We start from the raw sequence: 12,609 nt of genomic DNA, 5'->3' as shown, positions 1-12,609 counted from the left end.
CGCCTATCCAGGCTTTTTGCCCCCACTGACTGACAGTTGTTTCACCCAATAGTCAGAAAAGAAGACCCTCGAGGCCCGCCCCCTCTCTCTGGTCTCTACCAGTAGCGTAATGGTCTGCCTTTACCCGCCTACCGTTAAGCGGAACTTTCCCTCTGGTTTCTTAGCAACCAAAACTACCAGCCCGCTCAGCTGGGCTTGCTGCGCGCTTGCGCAAAATACGAGGCGTAAGGGAAGGTTCTTTACCCTGGCGTTTTGGCTTCCCAGTGCCAGCCTGACGGCGGCGAGCGTCTCGTAGGGATGGAGACGAGAGCGAGGTTAGTAGGGAGGTGTTTCTACCAAATGGTAAGTCTTTGGTGGAGACGTGAGGGAGCTCTTGTTTCTTTTTCTGACCCTTTGGGGCTTGGAGGAAAGGATGAGGTTCTAGGGCCTGGTAAATTGGTCCAGGTTTAGGTTTACCATCCGGCCAGATTACGAGAGTCCTTTGCTTGCGCCGCTAGACGTCCCTCAGCCTCCACAGAGTGCGGGCCTTGACTTTTGTAACTGCTTCCCTCCTCCGTGGTTTGCCGGGACTCTCGTCTAGTTGGCAACATTTCTTTCCAGGAGAGGCGTGCTGTGTTCTTGGGCCCTTGGGATTCACCTGAAAACTCCTAGCATAGGAAAGAGTTTTTACCTGTGTTGTAGCGTTTCTTTGCACGTTGGACTCACGTATAATCGCTATCAGCCTTTTCTACTGCCCCACCCCCACCCCCAAAACACACACACACACACACCACCACCACCACCACCACCACCACCACCACCACCACATTATCACATTCAACTGTTCCACTGGGAAGATTTTTTTTTTGCCAAATTTGGCCGGTTTTCCAACCATTTCCAGCATAGATCCTCACTTGAGTCCAGCATAGGTAGCCTAATAATCCATTTGACTCAGTAACCGTCGAGATTTAGACGTCCAAAGCAAATTCTTGTCCAGAGGGCCAGACTTACTGGTTCAGCCCAGGTCTAAATCTAGTCAGGGGCCAGCTTAAGTTTGGGGGGTAGGAATGAGGTGATAGTCTCTTAAAACTTCTAACGCTTATTTGCTTACACGGCTGGACTCTATACCTCCTGCAGTGCCTTCTCTAGAGTAACTTCCAAAAATCATACTGGATTCTCCAACACTGGGTTCAGGAAGAATTAACTTTTGCAAAGGGTTTTCCCTTTATCTCCCTTATCTTCTTGAAGGTAAAGAAAGAAACATGTGCAAAGTATATTCTTGAAGTAATCTCCCAAATCACTTCTATTTCAGTAAGTAGAAACGGCACGTTTTCCAAAGCCAACATCTTGTTTTGTTTACATTATATCCCAGGTGCATTACAAGCACTGTAATCATTGACTGGAAAAAAAAACAACTCATTAGGATTCTGGAAAATAGGTGGGCTGTTCTAATGTTAGAAGTGATTTTTATGTGTAAAGTTACCCAGTGGAAATTAAAATGATGCAAATTCAAGATAGTTTGTGAACTAAGTAAAATGTTCAGTCACTTCACTATACTATATATGGATATTTCAGGCCATTAATCTCACTGAGAAAGTTGCTCTTGATTGGTTTCAAGAACATACACTTCATCTTTTTTTTTTTTTAATTTATTTTTTTTTTTTACTTTATTTTACTTTACAATACTGTATTGGTTTTGCCATACATTGACATGAATCCATCACGGGTGTACATGCATTCCCAAACATGAACCCCCCTCCCACCACCCTCCCCATAACATCTCTCTGGGTCATCACCGTGCACCAGCCCCAAGCATGCTGTATCCTGCGTCGGACATAGACTGGTGATTCGATTCTTACATGATAGTATACATGTTACAATGCCATTCTCCCAAATCATCCCACCCTCTCCCTCTCTCTCTGAGTCCAAAAGTCCGTTATACACATCTGCATACACTTCATCTTTACAACTAGTATTAAAGGGATTTCTGAAATCAGAAATGAATAATGACCAAGTAGAAGCAATTCAAATTTTTAGACTTTGCTGGATCAAGTTTGATCTTATGGCAATTAAAAGACTGAGTAATGTGTTAACCTGTTTTTGCATCATTTTATAATTTAGGCTTTTATATTTGGGATATTATAGTGAAAATGATTTTTCAATTATGGGTGTAGATTGCAGTTTCAAGGTCTTAGGAAGTACTCAGGATTGAAAAATAGCTTTTACTAATCTAATTTTACTCTAGAACATTAATAATATTAATCTAGAAAAATATTAAACCCATATCACTCTTAAATCTACTAAATTTATTTAATGCTTTCTGTGTATCACATACTATGCCATTTATTGGGTGAGTTTGAGAGAAACTGAGTGTAGAGTATAAAGATGAAAGAAGGCAGGGAACCTAGAGAGTAGTGAGGGAGAAAGGCACAGACGTAAACATACCATTTTTAGTTCAGGATGCTAAGTGCCTTAGTAGATGTATATAGAAAGTACTTTGGCAGCCCAAGAAGGAGATACTACTACTCCTTGAGGAATTGGAAGAAGCTAAGAGTTGGACACGACTGAGCGACTTCACTTTCAGTTTTCACTTTCATGCATTGGAGAAGGAAATGGTAACCCACTCCAGTGTTCTTGCCTGTGGAATCCCAGGGATGGCGGAGCCTGGTGGGCTGCCATCTATGGGGTCACACAGTCGGACACGACTGAAGTGACTTAGCAGCAGCAGTACCAAAAAAGTGAGGCATTTGCCTTAGGTCATGAAAGATGTATAGCATTTGCCAAGGTGAAGAAAGGGTAGGATATTCAGAGTAGAGTATAACATGTGCAAAAATGAATGTACATGTGTGTTGTAGTGTGGTAAGATCATGGGATTTATAAGAAAAGGTGGAAGAGATTAGTCTTATAAATTAGCTGGAAGTCAGATATATCAAGCTAGGAATAAAGATTCTTTTTTCTAAGATAAATGTTTTTAGGTAGTGGAATGATCTGATTAGGTTTGTGTTTTTCAAAGCTAATTCTGACAACCACGTAAAGGAGGAACATTTTGGAAGCAGTTAAAGGGCCTCAGCTAAGTGCCAAGTAAGAATTATGTTGACTCTAAGGGTGGCTGAACCTTAAATTTATGGTTGAGGAATGCCGACAATGGCATCTGTTTAATCTTGTTTCACTTCTGTACTCAAATGTGAGATAATAAATGTGGTGAAAACCATTCATTTATTTGCCTGTCAGATAGTTGTTGAGTACTTGTAATATGTCAGACAGTGTTCTCAGTATATGGGGTACATCACTGACTAAAACTGCCCTCCTAGGAATTACTTTTCCAAGAGAGGGACATAGTCAATAGATAGTAAATTAAGTAAGTATACTGTACTATTTTATAAGGTGATAGGCCTGGCCACAGGACTGGAAAAGGTCAGTTTTCATTCCAATACCAAAGAAAGGCAATGCCAAAGAATGCTCAAACTACTGCACAATTGCATTTATCTCACACGCTAGTAAAGTAATGCTCAAAATTCTCCAAGCCAGGCTTCAGCAATATGTGAACCATGAACTTCCAGATGTTCAAGCTGGTTTTAGAAAAGGCAGAGGAACCAGAGACCAAATTACCAACATCCACTGGATCATGGAAAAAGCAGGAGAGTTCCAGAAAAACATCTATTTCTGCTTTATTGACTCTGCCAAAGCCTTTGACTGTGTGGATCACAATAAACTGCGGAAAATTCTGAAAGAGATGGGAATACCAGACCACCTGACCTGCCTCTTGAGAAACCTATATGCATGTCAGGAAGCAACAGTTAGAACTGGACATGGAACAACAGACTTGTTCCAAATAGGAAAAGGAGTCAAGGATGCATATTGTCACCCTGCTTATTGAACTTCTGTGCAGAGTAGATCATGAGAAACACTGGACTGGAATAAGCACAAGCTGGAATCAAGATTGCCGGGAGAAATATCAATAACCTCAGATATGCAGATGACACCACCCTTATGGCTAAAAGTGAAGAGGAACTAAAAGCCTCTTGATGAAAGTGAAAGAGGAGAGTGAAAAAGTTGGCTTAAAGCTCAACATTCAGAAAACGAAGATCATGGCATCCGGTCCCATCACTTCATGGGAAATAGATGGGAAATAGTGGAAACAGTGTCAGACTTTATTTTTTGGGGCTCCAAAAGCATTGTAGATGGTGACTGCAGCCATGAAATTAAAAGACGCTTACTCCTTGGAAGAAAAGTTATGACCAACCTAGATAGCATATTCCAAAGCAGAGATATTACTTTGCCAACAAAGGTCTGTCTAGTCAAGGCTATGGTTTTTCCAGTGGTCATGTATGGATGTGAAAGTTGGACTGTGAAGAAAGCTGATTGCCGAAGAATTGATACTTTTGAACTGTGGTGTTGGAGAAGACTCTTGAGAGTTCCTTGGACTGCAAGGAGATCCAGCCAGTCCATTCTAAAGGAGATCAGTCCTGGGTGTTCATCGGAAGGACTGATGCTAAAGCTGAAACTCCAATACTTTGGCCACCTCATGCAAAGAGTTGACTCATTTGAAAAGACCCTGATGCTGGGAGGGATTGGTGGCAGGAGAAGAAGGGGACGACAGAGGATGAGATGGCTGGTTGGCATCACCAACTCGATGGACATGAGTTTGGGTAAATTCCCGGAGTTGGTGATGGACAGGTAGGCCTGGCGTACTGCAGTTTATGGGGTCGCAAAGAGTCAGACATGACAGCTACTGAACTGAACTGAATTGAGCTGAATGTTATGGGAAAAAAATTAGAGCAGATAAAGGGAGTCCAGAATGTAGGAATTTCCATAAGGGAAAAGAGGAGTTTGCATTGTTAAATAGCGTATTCAGGATAGACCTCGTTGAAAGGGGGATATTTGCATAAATATAAAGGAAGTGAGACCATAGATTTCTTGGAACAGAGCATCCCAGAAAGATAGAAGCAGCAGAACAGAAACACTAAGGTAGGAGGCATGCCTTATATGTTCCAGGAACAGAAAGGAGGCCAGAGCAGAGTGGTCAAGGGATAGAGTAGTAGGAGACAGAGAGGTAAAGGGGAGTACAGATTCTTAGCACACTGTAAGGACTTTAACTTTCACTTTCGCTTGAGTAAAATGGGAAGGCTTTGCAGAATTCTGAACAGAGAAGTGAAAGGATTTCAGATTATTTTTATAAGGGACTCTTGTGACAGGTATAAAAGCTTTATTTTCCAGGTTGGAGGTTTTAAGCAGTGGAATGAAATGATTAGACTGTATTGGGAAAGGATTAAAGTGAGTGAAGTCGCTCAGTCATGTCCAACTCTTTGTGACCCCATGGACTGTAACCCGCCAGGCTTCTCTGTCCATGGGATTTCCCAGGCAGGAATATTGGAGTGGGTTGCCATTTCTGATTCATAAAGAGTCAAACACAACTGAGCACAGCATGGTTACAGTCAGTGACTTTCTGTAACTTAAACATAGTATAGCGTAACTTCCCTGGTGGTCTGGTGACTAAGACGCTGAGCTCCCAATGCACGGGGTCTGGGTTCGATCCCTGGTCAGGGAACTGTGCCGTAACTAAGAGTTCTTGTGCTCCAACTAAAGATCCCACATGCCCAGAGCCAAGTAAACAAACATAGTATAGAAAGCATAGTACAGAAACCATCAACAGAGACACTGACACCTAAGAGAAAAAAAAAAAAAGAAAAGGCCTATCCATGTTAAGGGTATGAACAAGGCTTGGAAGAAAGCATAAAAGCTTTGAAGTGGGAAGTGCAGTGGAAGATTCTACAAAAGAGAGTGAGTTACTATCATGCTGGGTAGAGGGGCCCCCAGAAAGCAATATTGTACAGTAGTTAATAACCTGGGACTTAGGCATTAGACAAACTTGTATTTTAGTTCTCAACCTTTTACTTACTAGCTGTAAAATTTAATATATTATTTAATTATTATTCATTTTGTACATAATTAAAATAGATTAATGGCAGTATATTTATATGTGTGTGTGTTAATTACAGTACAGTAATAGGTTAATCATATTGTTGTTGTGAGGACTACATTCTGTGATGCAGGTAAACTGCCTCCTACTTAGTAAGCTCCCAAAGTGTGTTAGAAATGAAAAACAAAAGCAAACAGCAAGTTTTGGCTTTTCAAGCTTATCTTTTCAACAAATTTTTCTGAAGCAGTCAGTGCGAAAGGTAAGCAGAGATTGGCGTCGTGCTGGCAAAGCCAAGCACCTCTGGGAACAGCCAGAGGCTGGAAGAGGCACAGAGGATTCTTCCCTAGAGCCTTCAGAAGGAGTGTGGCCCTGCAGATACCTTAATTTCAGACTTCTAGGCTCCAGAACCATGAGATAGTAAATATGTGTAGTAGTTAAGCCACCCATTTGTGGGTAATTTGGTAAAGCAGACTTAGGAAACTAATAGAGCAAGGGTGTGGAGAAATTTAAAGGCCTGTACATTACTGGTAGGAAAGTGGAATGGTTTGGGTGCTACAGAAAAGTTTGGCAGTTCCACAGAAACACATACAGAATTAGCAAATGTCCACTCCTAGTTGTGTACCTACCCCACAGAATTGAAAGCAGATACTCAAACACTTGTGCACAGATGTTTTAGTATCACTTTTCACAATAATCCAGAAGTAGAAGCAATCCAAATGTCCATGAATGGATAAACAAAATGATAGCCACTGACCTACTTACATAAAAAGGAATGGAATACTGGCATATGCTCCAGTGTGGATGAACTTCAGAAGCATGATGCTAAGTGAAAGAAACCAGACACCAAGGGTCCCTTGTTATATGATTCTATTTATGTGAAATATCCAGAATAAGTAAGTCTGTAGAGATAACAAAGCAGGTTGGTAGCTGCTGGGGCTGCGAGTAGAGGGAGGGATTACTTAACACCACAGGGTTTTCTCTTGGGGGATGATGGAAATGTTCTGGAACAAGATAAAGGTAGTGATTGTACAACACTATCGGAGAAGGCAATGGCACCTCACTCCAGTACTCTTGCCTGGAAAATCCCATGGACAGAGGAGCCTGGAAGGCTGCAGTCCATGGGGTTACTGAGGGTTGGACACGACTGAGCAACTTCACTTTCATGCATTGGAGAAGGAAATGGCAACCCACTCCAGTGTTCTTGCTTGGAGAATCCCTGGGGGAGCCTGGTGGGCTGCCATCTATGGGGTTGCACAGAGTCGGACATGACTGAAGCAACTTAGCAGCAGCAGCAGCAGTACAACACTGTGAATGTTCAAAATGCTGCTGAAATGTATACTTTTATTTTTATTTTTTTTTTTAGTTTTTAATTTTTTTAATTGTAAAATCTTTAATTCTTACATGTGTTCCCAAACATGAACCCCCCTCCCACCTCCCCTCCCCATAACATCTCTGTGGGTCATCCCCATGTACCAGCCCCAAGCATGCTGTATCCTGCGTCAGACATAGACTGGCGATTCGATTCTTACATGATAGTATACATGTTAGAATGCCATTCTCCCAAATCATCCCACCCTCTCCGAGTCCAAAAGTCCGTTATACACAGCTGTGTCTTTTTTCCTGTCTTGCATACAGGGTCGTCAGCCAATGATGGAAATGTATACTTTTAAATGGCTAGGTTTATGTTACATGAATTTTTTAAACCATAAAGCTTTTAGAAGAAATATGAAATATCCTTTGTACTCAGTGGTAAATGAAACTTTTAAAAATAGAACCTAATAATAATTTTTAAAAATGGATTACAAAAATGGGTTGCCAGGCAGTATTAAGGGCCACTTACAGTTTGAAGTCATGAACTTAAAATGATGCCAGTCAGCATGGTTGTTTGTTTCTCTGTTTATTTTCAGTTGCCTCAATGTAAGCACGGAGTAGACAGAGTTGGATTTCATCAAGATTAGTGGTTTTGCAAGGTGAGTAAGATGAACCAAAAGAAAGACAAAGGCTTTGAGGGAGAATATACTGGAGAGTGATTGTAATAACTGGCAAATGGGAATTTAAACTGGATAAGTAGAGAATTGATACATGGGTTTGTTGTTGTTCAGTTGCTAAGTCATGTCTGACTCTTTGTCTGACCCCATGGACTGCAACACGCCAGGCTTCCCTGTCCTTCACTATCTCCCGGAGTTTGTGCAGATTCATATCCATTGAGTCAGTGATGCCACCTAACCATCTCATCCTCTGCTGCCCTTCCTCCTCTTGCCTTCAGTCTTCCCTGTCTGAGGTAGAGGTCAGCAGAAATATGGTAAAATGAGGGAACTGTAAGACAGGATGGGTCTCAGCATGCTCTCTAGAGACATAACTGAATATATCAGAGTTTTATTTTTATTTACAGAATTGAAAATTTCACAGAAGAGGTTTTGAAGCCAAGTTCAAACAATTTGTTATATTAATATATTTTCCTTGGCTCTACTGGCTTTTCTCCTTAGCCCTTGAAAGCCTATAGGAAGCTGCTGTTGAGCATCAGTTATGCTGTGGCTTCCTGCTGATCCTGTGGTGTGTCTGAACTGTGGTACTCTTCAGCTTCAGAGATGTATCTCAGTAGTATAGGTACTATACCAGTGTCAAGACCAGCTTTAGAGGAAAAGCAAAACTCTGAGAGTTGTTTGCTTTTTGATATTTTTAATTTAAAAGATTGTGATAAAAATATATAGTTAAAGAAATTAAAGGCTTAGAGTTGGAAGAGAAGTGTATGTTATCTACAGTTTTAGCTTTAGTACTTTAAGTGCTCATACCTCACAACTCAGGTTATTTTATTACAGATGGTTTTTCAATTAGAGGGTACTTTGTTAAAAAGTTCTTTTATTGGATTAAAGACTTCCTCTTATAACTTCTTCGTCTAATTTTAGATGTGAATTCTGAAATATTATGTGAAAAAGTCTAATTGCTCTTGAACTTCCTTTTAAATAGTACTTGCTCCCCCTACCTTTATATTCTAATCAATAACCAAATCCATCCTTTCGCTTCCATCCCTCTTGCACAGTTGTCATCTGGATAACCATGACCTCCATGCCCCCAGTCTGGCACCCATCCAATCAGTGGTCTACACTGTTACCAGTCTGGTAATATATCCAGAGCACTAATAATAATAAAGTTATTATTTTTATATTCTTTAATTTTATTTTTAATACTTTTTGCTTTATTTTATGTTATAAATGTATTATTATTATTGCAAGTACTCATAAGCACTAATTATGTGCCAGGGACTATTCTAAGAACTGTCTACTCACTTAACACCTTATAATAACCCTGTGAAGTAGATTCTGTTATTATCCTCATTTTTCAGATATGAAAACAGGGCAGAGATGTTAAGAAACTTGCTGAAGGCCACACAGTTTAAGCAGTAGAGACAAGTTCAAACCCAGACTTCTAGATTCAGAGTATGTGCTTTCAAACACTACATCAAGGTGTTTCTTCTTCTTCTCCCCTTAAAACACTTCCGTATTTCCCATGATAAGTAGGATCAGGTTTGACACGGCACCTACTACCTTTCATGATCCAGCCTCTTTCCTTCTATCGCTTTGTCTTACTACTTGCTTTATATTCCTGTGAAACTAAATTATGTGTGTTACCCCAATAAATTGTTTTTGTCACATACAGTGCATTTACTACTACTTCCTTCAGCTTGCTAGTTATTTCAGATTATTCATGTGCAGCATTACGTTCTTCTGGAAGTATTGCCTCTTGCCTGCTTTATAATCCACTTCCCCTGTTGAATGAAGTGTTCCTTCTCCACACACCCATGCTTTTATCATTAATGCTGTGTTATTGCACTGGCTGTATTTAATGGAAACTACATATATCAGAGGGGCTTCCCTGGTAGCTTAGAGGTTCCCTGGAGAAGGAAATGGTAACCCACTCCAGTATTCTTGCCTGGAGAATCCCATGGATGGAGAAGCCTGGTAGGCTGTAGTCCACGGGGTCGTAAAGAGTCGGACACAACTGAGCGACTTCACTCACTCACTGACATATGTCAGAAACTCATCAAAAGCAGGAACTATATCTTATTTTTCCTTTTAATAAGCATCTTTTAGAACCCTGAATTACCCTGAATAAAGTTCCAAGTTTTCATTTTGTTTGCAGATGATGATTCTTGGTGATGGATTGCAGGGTCATAAACAAAAGAAGGCACACAGGACTGCAACAACTTTCCTCATTTGCCAAAACAGGAAGGACTTTCCTAGGCCCAGTAAAATCATCCAAATTTATTGTAGATGAAGAGTGCCATGAAAGTGTGTTAATTAGCTCAACAGTAAGGCTTCTTGAAAGTTTGGATTTAACCAGTGCAGTGGGACAACTTCTCAGTGAAGCAATTCAGGCACAAAACAACACATACAGAACTGGAACCAGTACTCTTTTGTTTCTTGTTGGTGCATGGAGCAGTGCTGCCGAAGAATGTCTTCATTTGGGTGTCCCCATTTCATTAATAGTGTCTGTGATGTCAGAAGGCTTGAATTCATGCATTGAAGAGGTAGAATCCCTTCAAGTACCTGTCCACAGTGTATATGACCATATAGACAGCACAGACACGTTTTCTGGACTTGGTGTCAGCTTGTACCCTTCTCTACAGATCCCTTCAGGTACTGGTTTGGTCCAGAAAGAGCATGATCTCAAAGATGTTGCCTCTCAGCCACTGGCCTTTTGCAGTCTTTCTGGGAGACCTGTTAAATCACCTCAACTGTTTAGGCTTCAGGCTAAGTTTGAAGCAGATGAGAACACATCACGAACTCCTCAAACTCTGAAAAACAACCTGCTTGCAGACACCCACTGCCGAAAGTCAGTCCTAACCCACAGTAGACATTTCAGTAGGACAGATCATCATCAGTGGATAAGCAAGTCAGGTGGATTTCTAGAACAACTTAGTGCAGCTGCTCCGAAGACTTACAGATGTAGTGATCTGGCAGAGTTGGAGGTGGGTTTGAGTCACGGAGACCCCAGCAGCATGAGGCTAGTGGACGAAGCAGTACGACTGCAGCATCAGAATGCAGGCACTCAGCGAGGAAGCCGTACCATGCTATTCCCCTTTGACATTTCAAGAATCTTCACCTGCTGCTTACCGGGCTTACCTGACACTTTGTCTTGTGTCTGTCCAGGATACATCACCATTGTGTCAATGTCCAGTGCTACTCTGGTCAAGGAATTGCAGAATCAGCTGGTCCGTGTAGTTCTTGTTGAGGGTGACCTCACTGAGAATTACCGCCATCTGGGATTTAATAAGCCTGCAAATATTAAAACAGTGTCAGAAAGCGTCAAGGTTCAACAAGACAGCTCAGAAGAACTGTGGACAGATCATGTATTACGGGTGTTAATCAAGTTCAACGTGAACCTTGTCCTGGCACGAGGAAATGTGTCTGAACACTTAGCTGAAAAATGCACAAATAGTAAGCGGCTGGTAATTGGATCGGTGCATGACAGTGTGCTGCAGGCTTTCGCAGAGGCTTCGGGAGCAGTGCAGGTGGCCTACTTCACACATGTGAATGAAAACTGTGTGGGCAGTGGGGTCTCTGTAACCATGTGGAGAAGCGTTCCCTCAGACGCTGTAGATGGGATCAGCAGAATGGCAGTCATGTTAAAAACAGAAGGAATTAATTTGGTTACAGTAGTGCTGACTAGCCCAGGCACAGCCCAGATGCAAACCAAAGAAGACAGGTTCTGGACTTGTGCCTCTCGTCTGTATTACGCTCTGAAAGAGCAAAAGGTCTTTCTTGGAGGTGGCGCAGTTGAAATTTTGTGTCTTGCCCATCTTCAGGGTCTCGCGGGACAGTCTGTGAATAAAGGAGATCAAGACTCTTCAGGGTGGCTGCATAACACTTCCTCTTGGCTGGCCTCATCTGCAGCACTATACAGACCTACAGTGCTTAAATGCCTGGCAGATGGATGGCACAGTTACCTCTCAACTCTCCTGCGTAACACTGCCGTTTACTCATCAGACTCTGAAGCTGCTACGTCCATTCAGTGTCATCTACAAAATGCTGCAGACTCTGGCTCTCCTTCATCCTACATCTTGAATGAATATAGTAAACTTAATAGTGTAATTTTAAATTCAGGCATTTCAGATAAGCTGGAACCAATTCCAAGAGTTTATGACGTTGTTACACCAAAGATCGAGGCATGGCGCCGAGCTCTGGATTTAGTACTGTTAGTACTTCAGACAGACAGTGAAATTATCACTGGACTTGCACACACACAGAAAAGTTCACAGGAAGCAGAAGGCTTTTTATTTTTGTAAAGTTATTGGCTAAGTCTTTGGAAAATTGTCTTTGGTAACATGTCATGCTAATAATAAATTTTCCAGTAGTTAAGTCTCAGTGTCTGAAATGTCAGCTTTTACCAAGAAGAAGATAATTGATATATGTCAATACCTATACAGGATATGAGATTTTGCCCTACTTATAATCTCACAAGTTAGCCTGTTACTTTTCATGGAATGCTACAGAATACACAAGATGCTTGGATCAGAGACAGGACTTCTGTTATTCACAGCAAAAGCAGTACCCAGAGCTTTGGGTTGGTCTATGTCAGGTCCCCATTTCTCTAAGTCCCACAAGAGCAACGAAAGGGCCACTGATGGAAACCAGCACACTCAGTGTGTGTGTTAGGGCAGAAGAACACTGAGCTTGGGGTCGCCACTGCTTTTATAGTAAGCAGAAACA

The 12,609-nt window shown here is 41.5% G+C and overlaps 1 protein-coding gene across 4 annotated transcripts; it reads left to right on the top strand.

Annotated features, from left to right (window-relative positions):
- The first annotated feature begins 204 nt into the window (after positions 1 to 204).
- Positions 205 to 12,258, top strand: BBS12 (Bardet-Biedl syndrome 12). 4 transcript variants are annotated; one of them, XM_012097527.4, is made up of 3 exons: positions 205 to 314; positions 7,807 to 7,869; positions 10,040 to 12,258. In XM_012097527.4, exon 3 carries the CDS (start codon positions 10,056 to 10,058, stop codon positions 12,183 to 12,185), a length of 2,130 nt encoding a protein of 709 aa, XP_011952917.1. In that variant the 5' UTR covers positions 205 to 314; positions 7,807 to 7,869; positions 10,040 to 10,055; the 3' UTR covers positions 12,186 to 12,258. The 4 variants fall into 4 exon arrangements, with proteins under 4 accessions (XP_011952917.1, XP_060257017.1, XP_004017321.1 ...); XM_060401034.1 differs by having other exon boundaries at positions 8,940 to 12,258; XM_004017272.5 differs by having other exon boundaries at positions 205 to 342.
- The last annotated feature ends 351 nt before the right edge of the window (positions 12,259 to 12,609 follow it).

The sequence above is a fragment of the Ovis aries genome, chromosome 17 (genome assembly GCF_016772045.2).
Source record: "Ovis aries strain OAR_USU_Benz2616 breed Rambouillet chromosome 17, ARS-UI_Ramb_v3.0, whole genome shotgun sequence".
Classification (NCBI taxonomy): domain Eukaryota; kingdom Metazoa; phylum Chordata; class Mammalia; order Artiodactyla; family Bovidae; genus Ovis; species Ovis aries.
The sequence above is the reverse complement of the archived record's forward strand: the minus strand, read 5'-3'. Positions and strand labels throughout refer to the sequence as shown.